The sequence below is a fragment of the Equus asinus genome, chromosome 7 (assembly GCF_041296235.1).
Source record: "Equus asinus isolate D_3611 breed Donkey chromosome 7, EquAss-T2T_v2, whole genome shotgun sequence".
In the NCBI taxonomy this organism is placed as follows: domain Eukaryota; kingdom Metazoa; phylum Chordata; class Mammalia; order Perissodactyla; family Equidae; genus Equus; species Equus asinus.
Genome location: NC_091796.1, coordinates 62,975,023 through 63,000,292, shown reverse-complemented (window position 1 = coordinate 63,000,292; position 25,270 = coordinate 62,975,023). Strand labels below are relative to the sequence as shown.

General features: G+C 46.2%; 1 protein-coding gene across 1 annotated transcript in view; it reads right to left on the bottom strand.

The window, feature by feature from the left end:
• Positions 1–18,032: 18,032 nt before the first annotated feature.
• L3MBTL4 (L3MBTL histone methyl-lysine binding protein 4) overlaps positions 18,033–25,270 on the bottom strand; it is a 469,197-nt gene continuing 461,959 nt past the window's right edge. Inside the window, 6 exon segments of the mRNA XM_070514531.1 lie at positions 18,033–18,042; positions 18,551–18,614; positions 18,617–18,710; positions 19,602–19,741; positions 21,022–21,172; positions 24,731–24,849. Of these exon segments, the coding sequence (XP_070370632.1) occupies positions 18,033–18,042; positions 18,551–18,614; positions 18,617–18,710; positions 19,602–19,741; positions 21,022–21,172; positions 24,731–24,849 (578 nt within the window).

Sequence of the window (25,270 nt, the reverse complement as noted above, 5' to 3'; positions counted from 1 at the left end):
ATGATAGAGCTATCAGCATGCAACATGGGGAGGCCAAGTTATTACAGAATCGCTGTATGAAGCCGTTAAATTAACAACAACCTGATTCGCTTCATGTTCAGGTCTGAACATCTATAATAATCTAAATGGCTTCTTTCATGCTAACAATCAACGAGTGAGTACTCCCACTCTGACAGTATCAAAGGCACTTGAGTCATTCCGCTGAATCTCGTCAGGGATTCCAGGATATCCAGCTCAGCTGGATTCTGGATGATTTTCCATCAGCAGCAGCAGCTCCTTCTGGCCGTGTGACCTTGAGTGAGTTCATCATCTCCGAATCTAGCTAAGGTTAGCCATGCTGTTCTAAACATCCAGATTAGCTATTAGGTAAGAAATCACTTGAAAGCTGGAAAGCTCTTATACAATACATTAATGACTTAGATCCTCTTGGCTGATGAGAAGGCAAGACCACAGTGAACCACGTGCTGGCCCTGAGAGCTGGCCCTGAAGGTCGCTTCTCAAATACACTCTGTAGCATTTTTAGGATGGTTAACATGAAAACCTGTGAGAGGTTTTCTTAAGAAGATTATTTATTTTATCCTTGTTTGTAATATGTTGCCCTGAAATAAAGTAATATTGTGGACATGGCATATTAATAATATGATATACTTTCTTTGACCTAGATAAATTTTGGGGGAAAAAACAGAGATAAACCATTCCCCATATTCACTAGTATTTTTCATAAAAATAACATGCAGACAGTGAAGCCGTGATCCACATGATCCACACATGATCCCATACAAGAGAGATTACCTGAAAAGAAACACAGCATGAGAAGAACAAATTTTAAAATAGCTCAAGTTGCCTGCAGCAACTCTTCCTAAATTCCTCTTTTTCTCAACTATCAGTAAGTTCTTCCTAGTTCCAACCTCATCTCTTTCGCCCCCTTTCTCCTTATTCTGCATCACACAAGGTTAAGGACAGAGCTGGCGACAGCAGAAATCACCCTAGAGGATGGGTTGGAGAGGTGAGCCTGGGTGGGAAGGCCAGAACCCTCAGTAAGGGGAAGGGGGAAGCCGGGTACACTCAGGAGTTTTGACTCATCACAGGCATAATGATGCAGCAAGAATTCTGCCTTGAGTCGCTTCAGGCTTCAGACATGTCTGGGACTGGCGTCTTGGAGCAGAGTAGAACTGCTGAGGCTCTCTGTATGAGGCACCGAGGAAACCCTGACAAAGAGGGCAGGCAGAGAGAGAGAGAGTAACTTGTGCAGGACACAGGCAGGCTTTGGAGAGGGGGATGATTCTGAATAGGGCAGGATAGCAGCCTCTGCACTGTCCCCGGTCCAGGTCCTGTGGACTCCTGCCGGAATCCTGAGGAGAGCAGACTGCAGTAAAAGAACAGATGAAAATGAAAGGACTGGGACATTGGAAGAGGAAGGCATCATGGGAGCTGGGGCCAGCAGCTGCTGCCGAGACAGGAGACCTACCTTCAGCATGGGAGACACACTTTCCACAACAGACATCAGTGCACTCTGGGCAGACCTTGCAGGGTACCAGCTGGGGTCAGCATCCTGCACCTTTGGCAGGCATGCACTGAAAGCATAATTGATGGTTTTAGAGTCAGAGGTGATGGACGCTGGAGTTGGAGAGGAGGGAAAGGTCTGATTCCCCCAGAGCAGCCAACAGAACTCCCTGGGAATGTCCGGGGCACCTCTAAAGAGAGAGGTTGAGAGCCCCAAGAAACTCACTGTGTCTTGTTTTCAGCCTTCCCATTCACATCTTTTTACGCGTATCTCTGAAGAGTGTAACATAAGTGTGAGCGCCCCCACATGCTCCATTTTTCTCTCAGGCTCACCCTGGGTTAACGACAGGTTAAAGTTTGAGATCTTAAAAGAATTAGATAATTTTTTAAAAGAAACATATGTTAGAGACCATTTTAAACCATCACATAACATGTTGGCAGGTACAACCTGCAGATATATGATCTGGTTTAAGCTTTACTGTTTCTTGTTGTGTGTGGCCTTAGTTTCCCATTTGCAAAATAGGGGATTGACATGGATGATAGGAGATAGCTTTCAGCTCAGAGCCTACCTTCCCTCAGTCAGTCACCCAGCTGTCTGCTTGTTAGGCTCAGACAGAAGCAATCCAAGAACTTGGGGAGACGTTGGCTTGGACGTTGGGTGAGGCTGACTGGTAAGAGGGAGAAAGCTTCCGTGATGAGGGCCCAAGGGCCCAAGTGTTCAGGTCCAGAGGGTAGATTAAGGTATTGATAGGGGCCTTGGAGCTTAATAAGGAAGACAGAGGAAGCACTTGCTAGAATTTTGGTGCGATGGGCACATCCTATTGGAGCATCACAGCTTGTCCCTGGCAGAGTCAGTCCCAAAGTGGGACCCAAACTCTTATCCACTGAGCTGGATCTTCAGACACTGGAGAGCCCAGGGGTGCATGCCTGCATGTGCCCAGGAGAGTGTACCTGTGTGGATTTCCAACCAGAAAAGTGTTGTTAGTTAACATTCAGTGAAGAAAATTTGGAAAATATAGAAAAGTACATAGAAAAAAGTGTCATTGACCTACAATCCCATTACTTATAGGCTAAAGTTATTAACATTTTGCTGAATTCCTTTCCTGTCTTTTCCTATACAGAGCTGAAGTATTACTAAATTGCAATACACAATTTTGTATCGTACTTTTTTCCCCTTAGTATTATATGACAGGAAATATAATATGGCTACTTAGTGTTTTTTTTATATATATTCATCATAATCCACTTGAGTATCCCAGATTTGAAGAGGAAATGCAAGTGGAAGCAAAGTGAGCTCTTCTATCTCGGGCTGGAGGCTCTGCAGGTGGAAGACAAGATTCGGGAGTGGCTGATCTGGGCTGAGATGGAGCAAAGCAATACTTAGGGAATATTTTGTTTGAAGGGGAGCCAGATGATCAGCCTTCCAGCAGCATGTGCCTCAGACACAGCCTGCCATCCGGGTCGACGAGATGCCCCGTGAGATTCCAGAGGGCCAGAGTGGTGGGGAGGCCAGCAGACAAAAGTAAGAGAAGCCCACAGGGGAAATATGTGCAAGGGAGGAGTGGCCAGATGAAGCAGAGCATGAAGGTTTAGAAGTGAGCGTTGGTTATCAGTGCACAACGCAGCTGGCAAGTCAGCCAAGATGATGGCGGGAGAGCTGTGCTGGGTCTAACCACCAGGAGCTGGCTGGCTATCTTTGTAGCACGGGTTCTGTGAAGTGTGCAGGGGACGCCATATTGCTGGGTGTCAACATGAGTCGTGGGGGCAGGGAAGAAAGACAAGCGGTTCAACAAATCCTTGGAGAGGTTTGGCCTTCTATAGGGGAGAGAACGGAGTGTGAACGTGCCCATTGAGCTCTCCACTGACCTCACGGCTGTGCACCATTTTACAAACATTTCTGGGTCAAAATATGGCGCTGCCTTATATGAGCTTTTGACATTTATCTGATTACTAGTAATATGGAATCTCTTCTCTCATGGTTATTTGTAATTTTACTTGTGTTATTTATGTCTTTTGCCCGATATTCTATGTTATATTAGTCATCATCTTATTCATTTTGAAGGTATATTTATATATCATAACCTCTTTGCAGTTATATTTGAAGCAAATACATTTTCCCGGGTTAATCTTAGAAACAGCCTTTAACATGTAAAGTTGTTTTTTATTTTAATGTTATAAAATGTCTCAGTGGATTGTTGAGTTGTAACAGAAAGGTGAATAGCAGTGGTTTGAGCTACATGGTAAGGTGAGGATGGCTTGGGGCCAGTGTGAACGATGCTTGCATACTGCGTTTACAAGAACACCATTGGAAGGCACCCATCCAGCTCAGAAAGCCAGCTTCCCCTGTAGGAAGAAATCCTTGCTGAGACCCCGCGGCTGAAAACCACCACAGGCTTTGGCTTTCAGACTGCCCGGGGCTGATGGACGTGGCCGAGAAGGGGAAGGAGCACGCCCTGTTGAAAAGCCAGGGGAGCCTCATAGACGAAGCACAGATGTGGCAGCCTTAGGGCTGCAGATGCAGCATAATTTCTAAAGTCGCAGGGCATGCGTCTGTTGCTCTGGCGCACAGCGGACGGTGTGTTCAGCCTTTCAAAATGGACTTGGGTGCCTTTGGCTTCCTGTCTTTAATGTGGCGACAGGGGTGGCAGCCTACAGACGAGAAGCTCTGCACGGCAGTTCTCAAAGCCAGGAGTCGCAGGCTCAGCCATAATAGCTTATTGCGGGAGGGGAACGGATGGTGTTGGACGCCAGTGCAGTTGCTACCCAGACATCTTGGGACACCACTGTTTGTGATTGAGGCATCTGACATACTTCTGTTCACTTAGGAATTCAGTCATTTAGCAATTGTTATTTGAGCACCAACCCTGTACAATTCACTGTCACTGTTGCTGAGCTTGACATGGTTTAATCTGGAAAGGGGATTGGAAGAGACTGTGCCGGGAAGAACGTCAGTGGGGAGGCCCGTGGAGTAAATCCATACAGGTGTGCAGGGCACTGAACCAAGGCCCACCACCGGCACCCGGTCACCCGAAAACAGACATCGTCACCCACAAAAGCCCAGCACCCTACCTGGGACATCCTGGCACTCAACTGATGTTGTGGCACCAAGGACTAGACCTGATGTCTTTTCTGAAACCAAACACTCAACTATTGATCTGCGTGCACTTCGTGATTCTCTAACAGCTGAAGGCTTGGACCACACTTGCCACACTCTGTGCCGCCTCAGGGACCTTGCTGGGTGAGCTGGGACGGCAGTGTGACGGAGGCGTCTTTATGAAGTCGCTCTGTGCAAGGCTGACTGGCCCCAGTGGCATTTGTTAGCAATTAGCTGGGCCAGATCATTCGAAAAATTTGAAATGCAGGATCGAGAGGTATATGTGGCAAACTTGGCTATTTTTCTCAGGGTTTTTTTTCCAGCACCACTTTGTTGCATGCTGTAAACATAGTGGTTAGCAGTGTGGCCTGTACGCCCAGAAAACCTGGGTTCAAATCCCACTTGCTATCTGTGTGACCTTGAGCAGCTGAAGTAAGCCTCTGGCGTCGGTTTCCCCATCTGTAAGATGAGGATAGTGAAAAGTACCTACCGTGCAGAATTGCTGTGAGAAGCAGGGAAGCTGATGAGAGAAAGCGCTGCTATATGATTATTACCATTGTGGTTATTATTCTAGGCGGCAGAGGCAGCTTATGCTCTGCCAGCGTTCCTTCTTAGGAGAGCTCTGAGAGCAGGCAGGCGATCCTGCAAGGCTCTAGGACGTCACAGTTCTGATTTCCAGCTCTGTCCCTCAACAGAGCCAGGCCCCTCCCCACACTCCCTCTCCCGGCCCCAGGCCCAGGCAGACGGTGGCTCTGTTCCATGCATGGGCTTTGGAACAGAAGACTTTGCTATTTTTGTTTTCCTGAAGGGGCAGCAGCTGCTGGGTTGCCCTCACTGCTGTGCAGCGATGACACTTGGGCTCCGGCTTCAAGAAGGAAGAACTGGCAGCTGAGCAGAGAAGTTGAGCGTTCAGAGGAGGAGCTTTGCTAGCTCTCTGTTTGCACGAGAAGGGAACTGAGAGGAGAGTCGAGGGAAGGGCTGGGCTCCACTTCCACCGTCCACCTTCCCGGAGCTGGCTGCCGACCTGCGCCTGGTCTGGCCCGGCTGCATTTCAGCACTGCTCTGCTAACTCTAAACGAGTATTTGCAAGGGAGAAGGCGACTTTGTCCTTTTTTCACCTCTTCTTCCCCTCCCATCCTAGAAGCTGGGAGGTGGGCTGGATGCAGAGAAAAGAGCATTGTTCTTAAATTTTCTCCATAGCTCAAGGACTGAGAAGGAAAAACTGGAAAGGCAAACTAGAATGATTGCCTCATTTATTTTCTCTTTAAAAGCATAAAAGGAACCCTGAAACTATGGTTCAGGCAACACCACGTGATTTCTTCCTTTCCACATGGAACTATTTTGAGTAAGAGATCTGTTTTCTATGTTGACATCTTCAGGTTTTCCATCTCCAGAGGCAGTGAACTGCTGTCATTCCTGGAAATAAGAAGCACAGGGCCCGGGGGCTGGTCTGCCTGGTGTTGCGCTCCCAAGAGCGACTGTGTGAAGTTGCTGGCTCCATGTCCAAGGTGATCGCTTAGAGCAGTGGTGCCCAACAGAACTTTCTGCAGCAATGGAGTATGTGCTGGACACACAGCAGACGCTAGCCACGTGTGTTGTTGAGCACTGAAAGTGTGGCTCCTGTGACTGAGGAACTGACTTAGTTTACTTTAAATTTAACTAATTAAATTTAAACTAATTTTTAAATTTTAACTAGCTAACTTTGAGTTGCCACTGTGCTGGAGGGTGCTGGAGAGCAATATCAAAACCAACTGCAGGTGGCACCCACAAATGTTGACTGAATGCCCTACCCACGGAAGAGGGAAAAAGGAAGAAGTGAAAGGTCTCCAAATCCTGAGCAGCAAGTTTCTCCTTCCACAGCAGCCATTCACGTGGAACCTGTGCGTTTTGGATATTTGGGATGATCATTTTTCGCTCCATCTTTCTGCTGTGGGAGTAGGGATCTATTTGCTTAAAGAGGAATGAGGTCAAGACTGCATTAAAACACAAAAGGATGTTATCTCCTAGGGTAGATAATATTCGCATCTAGAAGCTCTTCCTTCCTCTCAAATGACAGGGTAAGGTCAAGAGCTTCTTCGAGGGTGCTAAAGTGACGACCCCGGGGCCCCTTCACATCTCAGATGAGTAAGCGAGCGTGCCCTGGAGCTCCGAGAGGCGGAACGTTGGAACGAACACTGGAGTGGCCATGAGGCGATGGTCAGTGCTCAGTGTTGTCTGGAAGGTGACACCATGAAGCTGCCACCTGGGGCTGTGCGGCAGGCTCCTGGTGGGGTCCTGTGGAGGAATGAGAGGCTCAGTAGCTGCCCTGAATCCAAAGACCACAGAAAAGGGGAAGCCTTGAGGAGAGAAGGAGGACAGCAGACCAATAGGAGCCCGAGGGAAACCAGGGTCTGAAGAGACATGAGTAGATGGCCAAGAGCAGGGCAGCGACTGCAGCGATGACATCTCTAACATTAAGGTGGCAGGTCTTATGACGTGACGATGGAGCATCAAGTAAATGCAGAGCCTGGACAGAGCATCCCTGAGACCAATAAGCAAGAACAGGTGAAGACAAGTGCCCAGGACTTGGGCTGGGACTTGGGCACCAGAAGAGCTCCTCCCCACTGGGGAGGGACCGGCTGTTAATAATCGAACTGCACACCTGCAGTGTGTTGGAGATTTCCCATGCGTTATTAAGACTACAGGCAGATCCTATTATCCGCATCTTATGGATGAATATGCTGAGCCTGGGAGTGACTGGGAGTGAACATCCTCCCGACTCTTGTCTGACTCCACTGGCCACCCCTTCTCAGGCTGCCTTTGGAATTAATTCTTCTCTTCCAGGTGTGGAAATGCTGCATTTCCTTAGGGATTGTTCCCGAGTGCCCTTTTCCTCTCATGTTCTACGCAGCGCAGTGTTAACTACTCTCTGGCAACCCCACAATTTCCTCTCCAGCCTGAATCTCTCCTAGTCGAGGAACAGCAAAATTGACCTAACGAATGGATGAGGAAGGATCCTTAGACATTTACACACAAACATTCGTAATTTATTAATTAGAAATGCAGAAGGACAAATAATTCCAAGAGCTGCTTTTAATTTAACCAATAAAATAAACTACTAACTGGCCCAATAAAGAAAATAAGAGAAAACATAAAATTAGAAATGAGGAAATATTTCAAGAGACCACTTTGCTTAATGCCATGCTGACCCTTCTGAAAATCTAAATGAAAAACAAAATTTTCTAGGAAAATATGTATTACCAAAGTTCACATCACAAGAACATCTGTAACTAGGGTTACCACATTTAGCAAATGGAAAACCAAGGCCTCCCCTGTTCAACCTGAATTTGAGACAAATAAGGATTTTTGGGGTTTTTTTTAGCATGTCCCATGCAATATTTGGGCTATACTTATACTAAAAAAAGTACTGATTGTTTTCCTGAAATTTATGTTTAACTGGATGTCCTGCATTTTACCTGGCAGCCCTACTAACACAGGTAAATTACCGTGGAGAAACATGAGGAGCTTGTCGCAGGCTAAAAGAGCATCAAGATACCATGTTTCAGATGAATTACAGGAGTCAATCCAAGGGATACTTCCAGCTCTACTTAAATGATTCCAAAGCATGAAAAGAAGAACAGCTCCCCAGTTATGTTTACAAAGTTGCAGCACACTGAAACCAGACCTGACAATTACGGTAAAGAAAGCTGTGGGCAAATCTGTTATGAATGTCCATGATGAAATCTTAACTGTGATATTAACAAATATGGGAGAATGATATTTTCCCTTAAAATTGACAGACTTTAAAGAAAAAAGTAACTTAAGAAAATTATTGAAAGTGATTTTAGCAGGTTTTTTGTAAATATCTGTATCTATCTATCTATATGATATACATAATTCTTAGCTATAATTCACTTATATAAGAGATGTTATTTTCTAGAATCATCTCAAATTAAACTCATTGCTTTGACAGTACTAGTCAATGCCATCAGATAAAAGGAAAAGATAAGGGATCAATACTTCAACTGAGGAGACAAATTGTGACTATTTTTAGACAATGTGGTTGTTTACATAAAATGCAAAAGAGTTGATTGAGGGAAATTCTATTAGCAATAGAGGATAATTCAGTTAGGTGGACAGGTTTCAAAATTAATGTCACATTCGGTAGCATTTCAATAAACAAATAGTATTTACCTATAAAATATAATGTGGCAAACTATCTCATTTATAATAGCATAAAAAAAGAACACCTAGGTAGAAACTGAATAAGAAATGTGCAAGACCTATATATTAAAGGAAACTGTAATGCTTTCCTGAAGGACATAAAAAAATAAATTGAATGAATGAAAAGACCTTATCCTATTCTTGAACAGGAGGATTCAATATGGTAAACATCAGTTTACCCTAAATTAATACATAAATCTAATGTAATTCTCATCAAAATACCACCAGTAACTTTTATAACGGCATCATATTTCTAAAGTTATCTGGAAATAAACTTGCAGAAAATATATAGATTCCTGTGTACACCCAACAATTTTGGAGAGGATACACAAGAAGCTGCTTATAATGTTTACCTCCAGATGGCTAAAATGAGGGGTAAGGAGTTGAGCCAGAGACTTATTTTTTATCTTATGAGTATCTATACTATTTGATTTTTTCATGTTACTTATGTGATGAAAACAGTAGTTTTTATTTCAAAAGAGCCTTTCCCGTTATGTCGAGTAGTGATTGCTAACTCACTGTTCGGTAGAATCACAAAAGGGCGCAGGCATCAGGGTCTTTTCAAAGCTCCCAGTGATTCTCGGGAGCAGCTGAGCGTCATCGCTATGGAGTAGTTGCGGGAGTGCTTTTCAAACTTGTGGGCACAATCCATTCGTCATGAAATCGGCTTAATGGGTTGAGGAGAAACTTGTGTGTGCGTGTGAACTGGGTTGTGATCTAAGATGTGTCTTTTTCCGTGGGATGCAATCTAAACGATCAGAAAACCACTGCGTTATGTGACTCAAACTTTGCAGGCCTTGTGAAACGCTTTATCAGAATTTGTGTGAACTATTAAAGGCTTTTCACAGTTTAAAAATTATATTGTAATTCTGTCTTTTGTTCATTTATTTAGGCATTCAATCATTCATTCATTACTATTCAAAGATCAAAAATGCCATATGTAATTACTGGTGCTTACATGATGAGGACAGTGCTTGACTTAAGTCAATGCTCAATAAATGCATAATGAATGAAAGAATGAATGAGTGATTAAATCAATTATCAGGTAACACTTTGCCTAGTTTTCCCCAGAGTTCATCTTATAAAGCAGGTTTTCTTCTCCCTTCCCACTCCCAAGCTTCTAATTAAATAATTACTCTGGGTAGAATAAACCAAGAATACTTGGATGGACATCCCAAATTCAACATAACAACCAAGGCAGGACTTCTGCCTTTGCTGACATACTCATCGCAGTGAGTACTGTGCTCTGGGTTACGCCATACTGATTCTGGTCACATCCACGTTATTGTAGATCGCATTGGTCTGGTCCTTTCCATGACATAAGATACTCATGAAAGATAGAACCGGAAAGAATTTGGCTGATGTGGGTGAGCTTTATTCAAAGCAACTTATGTCATTGATGGTTCCCAGGTTGAAAGTAAGGTCTTCAGGAAAACGTTTCAATTCTCTATACAACCAACTTTGTGTAACTGAGCAGTTTATTGAACTACCATGTTCTCAGCCCTGGGCAAGGTGCTGCAGGAAATATAAGAAAGCATCAGAGTTAGTTAAACCATGTGGTACTAATTATAAGTGAGAAAGACATTCAGACTGGGCAGAAACAAAGTGAAATGGGCCAAATGGAAAAGTCTTCAAATCAAAAAGCTAGAAACATGAGACATCAAACACAGGAAGTACAATAAAAGTACTCAGGTAACATCCTCAAGCCTGAAAACTGGATTCGTATTTGCCTAACGCTTCTTCATTAGGTCCTTGTTTTGCATAGCATTTGGCAAACCGTGAACAGAATGGTCCCTGGGAATTCTCTCCAAGGACCGCAGGCCTAGCATGTTCATTCTGGCGAGTCATCTCATTGCTGCATGACTCAGTGGCTTTCTGGCTCTTTCCTCCTCGTGTCCCCCAGTCACACTTTCTCCAGAGTTGAAATGGACAGAGAGAGAAAGAATATGTCTAAGGCTTTATTAACTTATAGCATAAACAAGCCAGAGGTCAGAGTGACAACAGTTGGCTTCTAAGGGCTTTCTTGTGAAGCAGACAGCTGTCAAGGTACATGGGGAGGAAGATTCGAAAAAAAGGAAACCTAACAGTAGAGGCAAAACTTGAAAATTTCAGAGTTAAAAAACCTATAGAAACAGACGAAAAGAAGAGCGATTTAGTCTAGAAAAGAGAAGATTAAGGGATGGATTTCATTAGGGTCAAAATGTATGAAGGAAGATTTCACAGGAACGGGAGACACCGTTCTTTTACATCTTGAGCTGAAGTTTGAATGATTGACGCTAGATCTGAAAAAGTACACGTTTATTTCTTCTTTATTTATTCAATAAATATTTATTGAGTGACTCTTATACACCATCCAGTTGTTAAAGATTAAATTCTCTTTACCCCGCGGGTGTATGGCACTGACGGGGTGGGAAATTTTATGAGACATGATCTTTCTCTTCAAGTGGTTCCGTTGAATGAGGCCCTGAAGGAGACTGCATAACTGCTTCCGCCAGGGGTGTTCTGGAAATGAGATAATGAGAGTGAGCATAATCACATGACCCAACTAGTCAAGCCATGAGAACACAGCTTCAATGTATCTATTACTTTCTTTTCTGAGGCTCAGCAAGGTCAAGAGAGCTGTGCAGTTGCTTCTGAGAATGGGTGTGTGCAATGATTTATCGTCTACTGAGAAACGGAAAATGAGGGCAGAATGGTTTTGTGGGAACAAATACCTTTTATCAGCTTAAGACTAGTAAAAAATCGAGTACTTAACTTTGAGATTAAGCTTTTAAATGAGCAAGTGCTTTCCTTATTGTTTCCTCCTGAAGGCAGATATTCCCATTGTCTGCAGAGTATAGATGGAATTGTGAAATAGGATTCTGTCAGCTCACGTCTGCTAAGAGTGGCCACGGTTCCAGAGGACTCTCACCTTACCAACAGCTGCTCGGACACGCAGAAATGGTCTCTTCCCCCGGAGGGCATGAACAGCAGCCCCCTCCAAACTCAGGTCTTGACAAACCGGTACAGACTTTTCAGTTTATGAGAACTTGCCTAGAGCTAAATAAATAAATACTGCTTTTTCTACAACTGTGGATCCTCTAAGGCTAATCAATTTTCAAATTAACATGCTCCAAAATGACTAATTTGGAAACTTGGCCCTATGGGGGTGCAGGACATGCTCTAGGTACTTAGTGACTCATACGAAAGGCCAAATCTTTCCACCTTTTTATCAGACACATTTCATCAAGATGTTACCCTTTGTAGTTCAATATGGCACTCACAATCACATTATTACCCTTTAGCTACTCTACTGGAGGGCTGCAAGAATTATTACTCGGATAATTTTTTGGGGTGGCAGGATTACCAAGCATAGCCATGTGAAAATAAATTCATATTTAAAATTCTTATGTATGCATAATAATTATCCGAACACCACTGAGCTAAAATTAATGACTCTGTATTTAAAGCATGGAAGTATTTAAAATTACCTGCCTGATGACAATTTTACTTAATCACATTAGAAGTATCTCTGATTACTTCTTGTTAATTGCTACTTAGAATCTGGAAGGGAAAAATGTCTAGAAATTTCCAGGTAACAGGTTACTTAATTGCCAGCATCAAACTAGTACTCAAAATAATATTCACACCCTTGAGCCAGCCACTTAGCAATATGTACTGAGAGGCGTCTCTGGTACATGGTGTGGAGGATTGTTCTGGGTGGGGAGATTTGAGAACATCTCCACAGTCTAAAACAGCAGAGCAAGAATAAAGGCCTAGAAAGAATTGCAGCAACACCTGGGTCTAGGTAGGTATGTGTCGTGTGAATCACATACCTAAGTGCCGGGGCATCCACCCAATGGTACCACCTGACCGTGTTGTCTGTGAGATCTGGGGACCAGCAGGGTCATATTTCCATTACATGAGACCCTGGGCTTTTCTCCCTTTATCCCCTCCTATTCATCTTCAGGTTTTTATGCTTGTGTTTTGTCTGTCTCTACTCACTTGAATTTAAGTTCCATGAAAGGAGAGATTTTTCTTTATTTGTCCACGGATACGTTCCAAATGCCCATCGTACCTGGCACATAGTGCGATCTCAATAAATATTTGTTGAATGGATGAAATTAATAATTTCCACGATGGACAAAGACAAGGACATCTGTTCAGGCGAATTTACAGATTCTTTTGAAGAAAATTTCTGAATCAATATGGATGTGTGTCTGTGATATTTTTCCTTCTGCTCTTAGACTCAACTTTCCAAGCCTAAAAGGCACTGGGGTAAATCTCTTTGTAGGCACAAGAAGGACAATCTCAGGTTTCAAACTGATAGTAACAAGGGCTTGTGAAAAACAAATCTACCTTTAAAAATAAATAAAAAGGAATAAGACAAGTAAGCTGGCTGTTCTGGAGGATAACTTTGCAAATTGGTTGAAAAGTGAAAGAAAAAAAATGGAATCCCCAACACCAAGTAACCTGTCTGAGTGAGTTTTTCTTTAATAAACTAATTTTTGACTGGCTTGACTCTTCGTTGGAGAGGCCAGGCCAAATGAAATTCGAATTGCTTCTTGGAAAAAGCAAAACAAAATCTTGGCTGCCTTCTGATGCAAACTGTCAGAGCAGATCCTAACTTCAAATCATGGAGCAATTTATAGAGAAACAACCGCCTCCCTGGAAGCACGTGCCACATGCACCTAGTCACACAACGAGCTGATGAAGCCATTCATGCATCTTTGGGAACAGACCTTGTAAACGCATTTTTTCTTTCTTTCTTTTTTGTAAAGAAATAGAGCCAAAATTAGCAGTAACTCTGCTAATATTGTTATTTTTTTTTTTCCTACTGAAAGACCTTTGAGGCCTCTATTTCATAGTCGAGTACAGGCTCTCGTATTTCCAAACAGCCCCCATTCGTATTTAATACAATTGCTATCAGTTGCAGTGCAACGACTGAGAAAGATCCATTGTGTCAACATTCTAGGTTTAACGTGGGATTTCTCGGCACTTTCTATTCTTCGTGCATCAATCTGCCTTGATGCATAGATTCCTCAGTCAAAAGGAACACAATCTAATTTCAAAATGACATAAATGGGAAATTGATGGGTGTTGCCTTGCAGGCAAAACCTCACCCAACAACTAGTCTGATCCCATGAAATGGAACCATTTGCAGAAAAATTCTCAGAATTTTAAACTCAAAGTCTCATTTCTCCCATCTTTAGCTTTTCATTCCCTTTTTAACAGTGGGTCTTGCTTTTTTTACCCGACAACACTTTTCCCTGACTTTTCTCCATCTCTGCAGCATTCCTATGGCCACCGCCAGCAAATGGTGACTGGGACGCTGCAGCTTTGCCCTTAATGCTCTGAGGTCTCCAAGGGAGGGACAACACATGCTGTCAGCGTGTGTGTAGTCCTCCGCTCTCTTCACTCAAGAACTGAGTCTTCATGGCTGCCTTTAAGGCCCTCTGGACTTCCCTGTGCATCCCAGCCGGGCATTTAGGCATTGGGCATTCGACGGGGGCAGCTGGGCTGTGTTTTCTTGATCACTGGATTCAAAATCCATCATCTGCCTGAAAGGCAATGGTGCGGCAACTCGGAAGCAGGTGATCTCACTGAGGAAGCAGGTAGCAGCCAGCAGTTCACCCAATGGCTCGGTCAGTGAGTTTCCTGGTTTAATTCTTGAGTTTTAGTTAATTAGCTTTCATTTTCTCTTCACAGCAGCGTTTTAAGGAGTTCGGCTGTCCCAGCTCCCTGCTGCAGCTGCAAACTGAAAGGCAGAGAGAGATGAGAGAGAAAGTGGAACAAGAATGTATTTTTGAAGAAAGATTTCTTGTGAATATATTATTCACTAATATATTTAGTCATAGGAAGAATATATTTATAAGAATTCTGAATATTTAAGCCTCTTAACAAATAGATTCTTCATGAATATATTTATAAGGAGAATAAGTTTTTAAAAAGAATTTATATGAAAAAAATATGAAGAATATATTCTCAAATATTAAGAACATATTCAAAGGAACACTTCATCTTCAAGAATATATTTGTCAGGCCTGGGAGTTGCAGAGATAAACTGAATATTCTTTAAAATGATATGAAGCAAAATGTAATGCAATCAAAACTCAGTGTTTCAAAAGAAATGAGTAAACGTGGCAAGTTGGTCATTTGCTGGGTGGTTCAGAGATGCTTCTGGATCAGGCACCTGGGTAGGCACCGGAGGAGGGTTCAGGCCAGGCCTCGATGCAGACCCCAAGCTCTTCTCCCTCCCTCCCTGCCTCCAGCCCACTCCACAGAAGGAGACTCCACAGACAAAGCTAAGTCGACCAAGGACCAGGACGTCCAGGGGACGTTTGCAAGTCAGCCTTCAGCAAGGAAAGACGTCGCAGCTCAGAGCCCTAACCTGTTAACGAGTCAGTCTCCAGTGCTGTCGCTCTTGGAACCTGTTTAGGACGTGGGTTATACAAGGCCAGGATCTAATCCCAGACAGAGGGAGGAACAGGCCTTCAGAGCTGATTAAGGAGAGATTTTTCTTGGAATGTCTGTGGGTTGTTGGAAGTGACAGAAATTTATTTTTGCAAAAATTATCTGAAATTATAGGCATTCAAAGACTATGGTCTCAGAAGACCTCAGTTCCCTGAGGATTCTTGCTAAAGATCTAATTTCCAGCATCATGTACACTTAAGATGTGTTGTACAAATGCTCATTTGAGGAACTCTTTCTAAAACCCTAGAAGTTTGTATTTCTTAAAGGCCTATGGCAATTTTTTGCTTTGTCCCTCATTATTGCAAGTGGGAATCAGGAGCAGAGGAGAGGGAGGGGCTCAGGACGGTAGCCAGGGGCAGCCAAGGCCTTGATACCGTCTGGGGCATTTCTGGGGCTGCCTGACTCCTGAGGGTAGTGAAGTCCTCTTGGCAGAGTGAAAAGTTTCAACTCCTCCTGTTTCCAGCCTGCCTGGGTGCATGGGGCGAGGGGCAGAACCTGGCTGGAGTGACAGCTGGGGCGGGAGAGCTGAGCCCAGGCAACCAGGGCCCCTCCAGGGCGTCCCAGGGTCTGCCCCACGTGCGCCTGGCCCCTAACACGTAGCCACATTAGGAACAGCGGCTCCTGGTGGGTCAGGCCTGATGCAAACTTAAGGAGTTTGTATGTGGGAGATTCCTGGAAGAATGTTCAAGAAATAGATCGCTGTTGCTGCTATCTTCCTGACACCTACTTAACGGCTACTATTAGGTGTCAGGCACCCTACGTGTGTTATGTCGGTTACATTCACATACAGGCACACATCCTCAAAATCAAATTTAAAAACCCCTCGGGGCAGGTATTATTTTCTCATTTTATGGAGAAGTTAGACCTATTCAGGAAGCGACAGAGCTGGCATCTGGATTTGAGTCTGATGGGCTTGCCTCATTCATTGATGCAACGAGAACTCACTATGCGCCAAGTACATGCCAGATGACATGCCACGTGCTAGGACTAAGTGATGCAATAACCCTGGGTCTTTGTCCCTACAGACCCTCTAGACCGTGCGGGGAGACAAGAAAGAGTCAGGAGCAAGGTGATGGGCAGGTATGGCTGTTGTGGGAACCTAATGGATGGTGTCAAGAAAGACTACCGAGCACAGGAAGGGGCAGTGGGGGGAAATGCCTCGGGCAGAAGGATCAGCACGTGCAAAGACAGGAGTCTCGAGAGTTCAGTGTAGGTCCAGCACAGAATGTGAAGAGAGCTCTGCCTGAGAAGGTGAGGCAGGGGTGCCGTGTGAATGCCCGTAGCCCAAGGGGGCCCCCAGGCTGACAGCCCACTGTGCACCTCTCCTCTCTCCATGCTCAGTGATGTCCCCTGGGTAGAATGCACACCACAGAAACTGACAACAAGGGAGACAATTTTAGTTTCCTGCCTTGGGCAACCGCTCTAATGATGGGACCGGTCACTCAGGTAAGGAACACTAGGGTGGGGCCATCTGAGCTCCCTTTTCAAGCTTGAGGTACTTGGGTGGCAAAATGGGGACGTCCAGCAGGTGGCTAGATACCTAGCTCAAGCTATTTCTATCTGATCACACCGTCTTCTAGGAACACAACAGTTCAACCCTAAAGTGGCTTGGTATTAGCTGTCCTGTTCGAGATCCTTCTGTTGAACTGACATGCATTACATATACGAACCACAAATCTCATGTGTTACGGAGCCTACACCATGAACAATTTTGAAGTCCTTCCTAATTAGAAAATCCTCCAATTTAATCTCTAATTATCAACACCTAAATTGACTGCCCTAAGGAAGCACGCCGCAAGTCCTCCCATTTGGTGGCCTTGGCCGGCTAACGCCTGCAGACCTGCCTTCATTCTTCCAGGCCGAGAAAACCCCCCGGGGCTGCGGCCCGGCACAGTTATTACAACAGGAGGGGCTGAGGCGGGGTTTTATTTTATCCATTTATTATCATTTAAAATATGTTAAAATTTTAACATAGTGGAAGCAGGAAATTTAATCATGCACGGCAGTCTGCAAAAAAACCCAAAAAACAAACAGCAAACAAAACTCCACAGAAACAAAAATTGACATCAATAATATAATATATTAAAATTCCATTTAGGCAAGGATCTAAAGACATGTAACATATGCACACCTCTTAGAGAAGAACTTTTCCTCTTCAGTGCCCTAAGGTTTGAGAAACTCTTCAAGCAGAATCCGCATTCTTAAACCATAGATGCTTAATGGAACAAACGGGTACAGCCAGGTCTGAATCTCTTTCTTCTGTTCCTTTTCTCTCCCTCCAAAAAAAGATGGCACTCCGCTTCCATGGGGGCATTTGTGGCTCTTTCTGTGGGTGGAAGAGAAGAGGTGCTTGTGTTTCCAAACTGTGGGATTGACTCCACAGAAGCCGAGTCTCAGATCCGGTCACTTACACAACACAATAAGGTCTGGCGACAAATCAGAATTGTTCAGACAAATGCTGGACACCAAGCTCCCTGTTCTAAGACCTTCCCTTTCAGTGGTGTGTCTCTGTCTGCAAGGATGGGCCCAAGGCCCGGTGTGACAGAGCTCCTGTCACATGTGCCCACAGCCCTGGGCAGGCCAGGGCGCCTGCAGGCTCTGCAGGTGGGCTCCTGGGAGGGTCTGCTCACGGCGGCCAGTGCCCAGCTGACTGGTCTCACCCTGCTCCTGGGCACATCCCAGGAGAGCTGGGAGCACTCCCGAGAAATGGTCAACAGAACAAAAAGAAGAATTAATGAGTGATGAAAAAATGTGCTTATTATTATTAGTTTTTAAAGATTCACGCTTTCCTGAGTAAAGTACACAAAAGTCTCACATGAAGTCTTCTTAAAGCACCAGGCCTCTATCGCTTAGACTCTCTGCTCTGAGGGCAAATCTGAGCCGAGCGAAAGGTGAGGCGAAAACAGGGACAATGTATTTATGAACACTTCTTCCCGAGATTCTATCACTCGAGAGTTTTATGCTTGCAGAATGAGAAGTGGCTTCTTTTACGATGAGGGAGAAGAAGAAAGGGGTATGTGCGGGCTTCTTCGGTCTGTTTGTTGCAAAGCTTCAGAGCTGAAAAGACCCCAGGGAAGATAAAGATGTTCACAAACCGAACCCACGCCTGGGCCTCCCCGTCGGCATCCCCGGATCAGTCCTCAAAATCCTTTAAACACGTAAACCACAGACACTTTGAAAGGTCCAGATTAAATACAGATAAGACCATGGGGAGACTGAAAGTAAACCAACGCAGGCCAACTCCATTGCTGGGAGAAAGCGGTCCTGGTGCCACGGCAGCTCAGGAGGCACCCTGACCCGACTTCTTGGCCTGAGACAGCATCTTCCTCAGTGAGGCCCTGGGAGCTCCTGAACTTGAGGAGGAGTTATCAGTCCTCAGGGCGGGGCCCAGCTGGACCGTCATCACCTTGACGATGTCTGTCTGTGTCAGAAGCAGCAAGGCTTTGCCATCAGTCTGCTGCACGTAAATAAATGAACACAAACGAAAACATCCTGCCCCAAAAGCCTGTCTACTCGAGCAGCTCCCGGGCGCGGAGCCGAGGGGCACGCCCTGTGGGAGCTCCCGGGCGCAGAGCCGAGGGGCACGCCCTGGGCACCGTCCCAGGGCGGGGTGGCCTCCCTGCAGAGCTCAGGAACGACAAAGAATGACGGGCCAGCACAACTCCACTTCCCCCAGGACTCTGAAGCTCAGTTAAATTTAAAAAATGTTCACTCTGTTAAATATGAACTCAGTATACACTAACTATTCCCAGGCTAGATTTCTATTATTACATTTTAAAAATCTTGGCCTGAATTTGTATCAAGAGCCTTAAAAATAAGCTACTTTCATCCACTAAGTAAATCTCCAGGAATTTTTCCCAAGAGAACAATGTGCAACGAGTACACTCTAGTGTTATTTATAATAGTGAAATACTGAAAACAATCTATCATTTCAAAAACAGCAGAAGTCAATAATTTATGTTATCACCTAGGATGGCTTATCAGGCCGTCACCAACATTCACGACTCAGTGAAACACTTCACAATTTGGAAAATGTTTCATGAATCATTAAGCAACAAAACATGACACGATGATACAGAAAGATCTGTTTTGATTTGTGAAATTAGATGGACGTGACCACATGTATACATATACATAGTTAAAATATTTGATGCCTTTACACCAAATGTGAAGGGAAGTTATCTTTGGCTGGTGGAATAGCGGCTTGGTTTTTATTTTCTTTTAACTTTCCTGTACTTAAATTTTTTTCTATGATAAATACAAACTATTACAAACAAAAACGCATATGAAATAAATATTTATTTGTTAACTTTTAAAACACAATGTGGTCTGAAATGTAATGGCTTACCCAAGAGTCACGGGATGGCGAGTGGCCACCACGCAGGTCACGTTTCCACAGTTTCTGGGGGCCCCAGCGTGATGCCCGGGGACTGTGGGCATGTCCTACACTCATGTCACCTATCCACACAGTCAGGATCAGAATGAGTCCTGGTTTCAGAACCAAGAAGACAGAATAAAAGGGTATTCTGTGGCAACGCCTTTCCACGAACCTAACACTGTGGTTCTGATCCTTTTAAATTAATGATACAAATCCCTTAGTGTCAATGTCCCACTGAGGAAGGAAGGATCAATGGGGATCCCAGGAGGGGGCTAAAGTTTTAAAAGAGTTTCAAAAAGCTTCCTGTGCATTTACGATAGATCGTCTGATGAAAAATTGTCTATTTAGAGAACAGAATATCTTCCCCATGGGGTAAAACGCATATTTCCCACAGCAGAGGAGAGACTCTGCCTGCTCCCACACCCTAACCTGGGTTCAGCTCCAGCGTTTTCACGCAAAATTTGCTGGCCAAATAGCCAGTCGTCCTAAGAATAAGGTAACAATGGTGGCTCTGGTGACGATGACAACACTTCACATTTGTGGAGTTAGACTAACCTCTTCTATGTGTTTGATCTGCCAACGACCCTGTGAGGCGAGGAGGAATCTACCTACTGTAAACCTAACGACTTCTGAGGCGATGCTGGGGCTGCCAGCAGGCCTTGCTGGCCTCCAGAGGAGACCCTCGGTCTGGATTCCCGCCATTTATTAAGCCCCTCCTTTGGGACAAGAACAGGGCTGGGCACTGTTAACACACTAATCCTGATCCTTAAAGGTCCCCTCACCTAAGTCTGTGTTTACGGAGGCGGGATAAGACAGGTTAGGCGATCTGCCCATGATGACACTCCTGGGCCTAAGTGCCAAGCTGGAGCAACTTGACCTAAAAGGGACTGTGGATAAGGGAGGTCATGGGGGTTCTAAATGCAGAGTGGCCTTATGTGTGAGGCTAGGCCGACTATGCCCGCACTGTGCTGGGCTGAGGTGGAAGCAGGCTAACCTCATGTTTCCTTTGGCAGCTACCCAGACTGATGCCATAATGACCCTGATGCTGAGTTCCCTGGAGATACAGAGCTTGCCGGGCGCTGAGCGGTCCAGGGCCCCAAACTCAAAGAACACATCCCTGAACCATGCAGGCCCTGAACTCCCAAGAGGGAGAGTATATGCTGCATCCTGGAGTCTCTAGGGGTATAGTTTTCTTGGAGAGTTCTAGAGCAATGAGGGAGGCTCTGGAATCAGATGGATATGGGCCGGACTCTGACTGCCCTTTCCTTGCTATCCTCTAGTTTCTTCACGGTGAACTATCCCATAGAGTTGTTGCAAGGACTCAAGGACAACAATCGTGAAGTGCTTAGCACAGGGCCTGGCCCATGGAAAGGCCACGATAAACAAGAACCATCACTGATATCTGCACTATTATTCTGCAGCTGGTCTGGTCTCTTGTGGGCCCAGTCTCCGTGGATGTTCCAGGGCAAATGTTGAGCATTTCGAGGGAGGTTGGAAGCAGAGGCTCCATGGAAGGGTTTGGTGGCTTCTCTGCGTTCCTCCTTTAGCAGGTAACGAGCAGGGAGAGTCAGGGTGGTCCAGCTTTCACCGTGGAGTAGACAACAACCCTCTGCTCCCTGGGCGCAGGCCCAGGGTGGGGTTCCTCCCTGCCCCCAGTGGAGCCTGAAGTCACAGTGCCGAGGCTTCCTGACACCCATGGGTATTAATTAGCCCATGTGTCCCAGTAGTGCATTTCTTGAGCATGCTGTATGCACCAAGCCCCACAGCGTTCTGGGCCAAAGCACAGCTAAATACGAACAAGCTAAGCCAGAGGCCGGCCCTGCTGCACCCCAGCTGCACTGCGGGGCCCTTCTTGCCCGGACCCCTTTCTCTGGCCTCCACCAACCACTCGTATTTACACTTCAGTAAATGGAAACAAAGCACTTCTGGGTGTAAAAGTGTATATAATTTCTACATTTCCTACCTCTTTGTTGAAGCTCCCGGCATGCTCTTTGCAGCCCAGAGAGACTGTACAACCTCAGCCACCCACACTAGAGATGAAAAGCCTGATTTAAAGCATGAACCTGAAATGATGTCTTGGTTTATAGTAATTCAACATTTGAGTAAAATATACTTCAAATCCCTCACACACTTGAGATTTACATAGTAACTATCAACTTACATTAGTATTTGCCAGCTCAGAAATTAGACCAGCCCCCAGTAACTTTTCTGGTCTCTTATTTCCAGGATGACCTATACAGGGTTATAGCCATCATGATGACAATGACGGTCTCTATCTGTGTGAAGCTCCGGTACTCTGGAACCTTCTCTCCTCTGATCCTCCTGTCCATCCTGTGGGGTCAGAGAGGGCTTGTGCAAAGCAGATATCACCATGATTGTCAGAGACGAGGACATGTCCACCTGGCCATGTGGCAGACCCTGGGGCCACACCGTGTCTTCCTCAGCAGCGTCTCCCGTACCTCACCCGGTGCCTGGCCAGCAGCAGGCACTCGAGGAATCCATGCCAAGGGAATTCCCAGGGAAACAATGATGGAGCTGAAGTCCGAAGAGCTTTAATAACTCATCCAAGGTCATGCAGGGCCAGCAAGTGCCGGGGATGGTTTTGGAGATCAGGTTTTCTGACTCCAAACCCAGAGTTCCAGAAAATCAGTCTCTTCAACTCCATTTCTCATCTTTACCTTTTCCCCCCTCTCCATCCGCGCTTGCCCCAAATTCCTTTTAATAAGAGAAGTCAGACAAAGCCTTGGCTATAAGCACAGGAAGTGGCTGAGTGTTCCCAGTGATACCTTTGGGGAGCTGACTGAACAAATGTGATGAAGGGTAGACTCCCAACGACCAAAATGACAACGGGGCTCTGACCACTCTGGCAAGGGCTGGCGCTGCTGAAACACGGGATGAAGGCAAGGTAAGAAGCAATTATAAGCGAATCCTGGAGGTGATGTTTATAGGAGGAACTGTCTTGTTGGTTTTTTGTGTTTTCTTCATGGCTTTCTGCTTCCTGTGTTGAGTGAATCCTGTGCGTTTGCCCTTCTCCTATCCCCTATCTCTCAGGAGAAGGCCAGGGAGCTCAGGGCCTTGCACCAAATGTTCTGCAACCCAGGAGCTCTGGGAGCAGCGGCTGCCTGCAGGCCCTCCAGGAGACGTGAGCAGACCTGTCCCTCCCTATGCTCTGCAGAAGAGAACATCACAGTGCTGGCTGATTTCCACCTTACAGAGAAGCCGGGGGCAGTACCCATAAGGTGCACCCTAGGGCCTGACTCTTGGGTGTCAGGACACTTGTGGGGACCCTGAGCTCTGTCCTCACATCCTCTGTCGTCTCACAGCTGCATTGCATGTGTCTAACATGAACATTTCAGAGTGTCTTTTCAAGGGCAATCAGGGTGTGGGCGTCAAGCACCCCTCTGATGCTGCAAGTGTATTTTATCACGAGTCATTTACAATCATCCTTCCAGAGTGTGGGATGAGGAGAATTTTAAAAATCCTCCTAAACCAGTCATCACGCTGCCATGCAATGGCAGCTGCCAGCCTAGGGGCTGGGAGGCGTTAAGGCCAGCCGGCCTGAGCGCTCAGTTCCGAGCCGCTTCACCTGAGAGCAGGTGCTCTGGCGGTCCACGCGCCCAGGAAGCCGAGTCTGTTTGCTGAGCTAACACGATTTTCTCCTTCCGAGGTGGAGGGGAGCATGGAGCAGGAGTTCGGCATCTGCAGGCAGCCGAGGGAAGCTTTGTAATACTGATGGTCGAGTTATGGGAACTGGGGCAGGTGCTGGCAAGGGCTTACGGCATGTTTCTGGGTCTTGGGACACTGTGAGGCTTGTGTGGCCCCATCATCGCCCAGGCTATACTTCTGGCCAAGTATGTCCCAACCATGGCTACGTGCAAGGCCTCTGCTGGGCACCGGGAAGGCTGAACCTGTGAGCAGGTAGAGCCTGAATTTTCAATGAGTGGTGGGAGAATAGAGGGAAAATGGTGAGGAAAGGACAGCTTTTTAATCACCATCATACACGGTCCAGTGTGCTGAAATCCAGAGGAGAGGGATAACAGCTGGGACTTCCAGAAAGCACAGACGGTAACTCAGGTGGGAACTCAAGAAAGGCACCGCAATGGAGGTGGGCGCTGAGTTGGCACTGCTGGCTGTGTAGGATTTCCGCTGGGGTGATTCTGGGCCGGTGAATAGAGAAGACCTCGGCCCAGGGCCTCCCAGGAGCAAGGCCACAAACAGGATGCACAGTGTGCGTGTGGATGTCATCCACAGCGAAGAGTCCAGCTTGGACAGAACTGTGGAGCAGAAGGCCAGAGGTGGAAAGGGCAGGAGAGGAGGGCTGTGGCCTACAGGTGTGGGTTTGCAGAATTCAGCAGGCCCCAGAGAGCGCTGGAGTGGTGGTTCTCCCATTAGAACCACTTGGAGAGGTTTAAAAACGACTTAAGGCCAGGCTCACACCACAGAGATTCCAGACTTATCCAGCCCGATGGGGCCCAAGTGTTGGCATACATTTTTAAGCTCCCTAGTTGATTTTAATGTGCAGTTAGGGCTGAGGCCACCCGCATGCAAGAAAGCTGGAGAGAGGCTGGGCGGCGGGTGGATCTGCAGGTCTGCGTCCGTCACTGTGTGGGGAGCACGGAGGGCCTGGCCGCTCTGCACAGGGCAGAGCCAAGAGCTGGAGGCCGAGGGGCTGCAAGGTAAAACCCTGGGCAGCTGCCCACAGGCTGGGAGTGGGGCAAAAGGAATCCAAGCTGAGTCCAGGAGAGACGCCTGACAGTAGGCTTCTCAGCCGGGCACCACAGACACGCCGGCCTGCCCACTCCCTGGGGGCTGTGCTGTGTGCGCAGAGCGGTTTGCAGCATCCCCGGCCTCTGCCTGCTGGGCGCCCAGAGCACGCCCCACGCCCAGCTGTGGCAACCAACATGTGTCCAGATGTTGCCCAAATCGCCGTGGTTAAGAGGCCCCGCGCTAAAGGAAGGTTCTTCTGGGATGACTCTTTCACGGGAAAAGGGCGGAATATCATAGTAGGAAAAATAAAAATAGAAAAGCGGGGCAAGGCAGTAGCTGGAAGACACACGTTTTGCTGTGCGTGACCCGGAGCTGCAAAGGCGCAGCCGTACCCGCGCCGGCCCGGGCTCCCCGGAGACGCGCTCCCACACGCATGCGCTCCAGGCGCTTCGCTCCCAGCGCGAGGGTTGTGCGATGCTTTGACGGCCGGCATAGGCTAAGGGGTCCTTTTCTGAGCAAACAAGTGAAAACAGGATCACTGTCCCCCTTCCTAGTATTGTTAGCCAAGAAATCGCTGTCCGTGTCAAAAGGAGATTGGATTTTTTAAATGGGAATAAATGTGTTAAACCGAAGAGCGAAGAGACCAGGGCTGCCCGGCACGGGCCGGCCGGCGCCCCTCTCACAGCGGGTCTGCTCTCCCACGTGCCTGCAAGTCTCTGTCTTTTTGGAAAGAGATTCTGACGCTATTTGATCCTTCTTTTTCCAAAGCAAAAAACACGTTCCACGCAATCTATTGAGGCAGACTTTGCTGGCCAGAAATAAAAATATCCAAAGGCCTTGATGATTATTTAGTATCACTCTTCAGTATTCTTAGTATTTCTTCTCCCTAAGAATAAATTCTATTTTGAACTTTAATGGAAAGCCCATTTGGC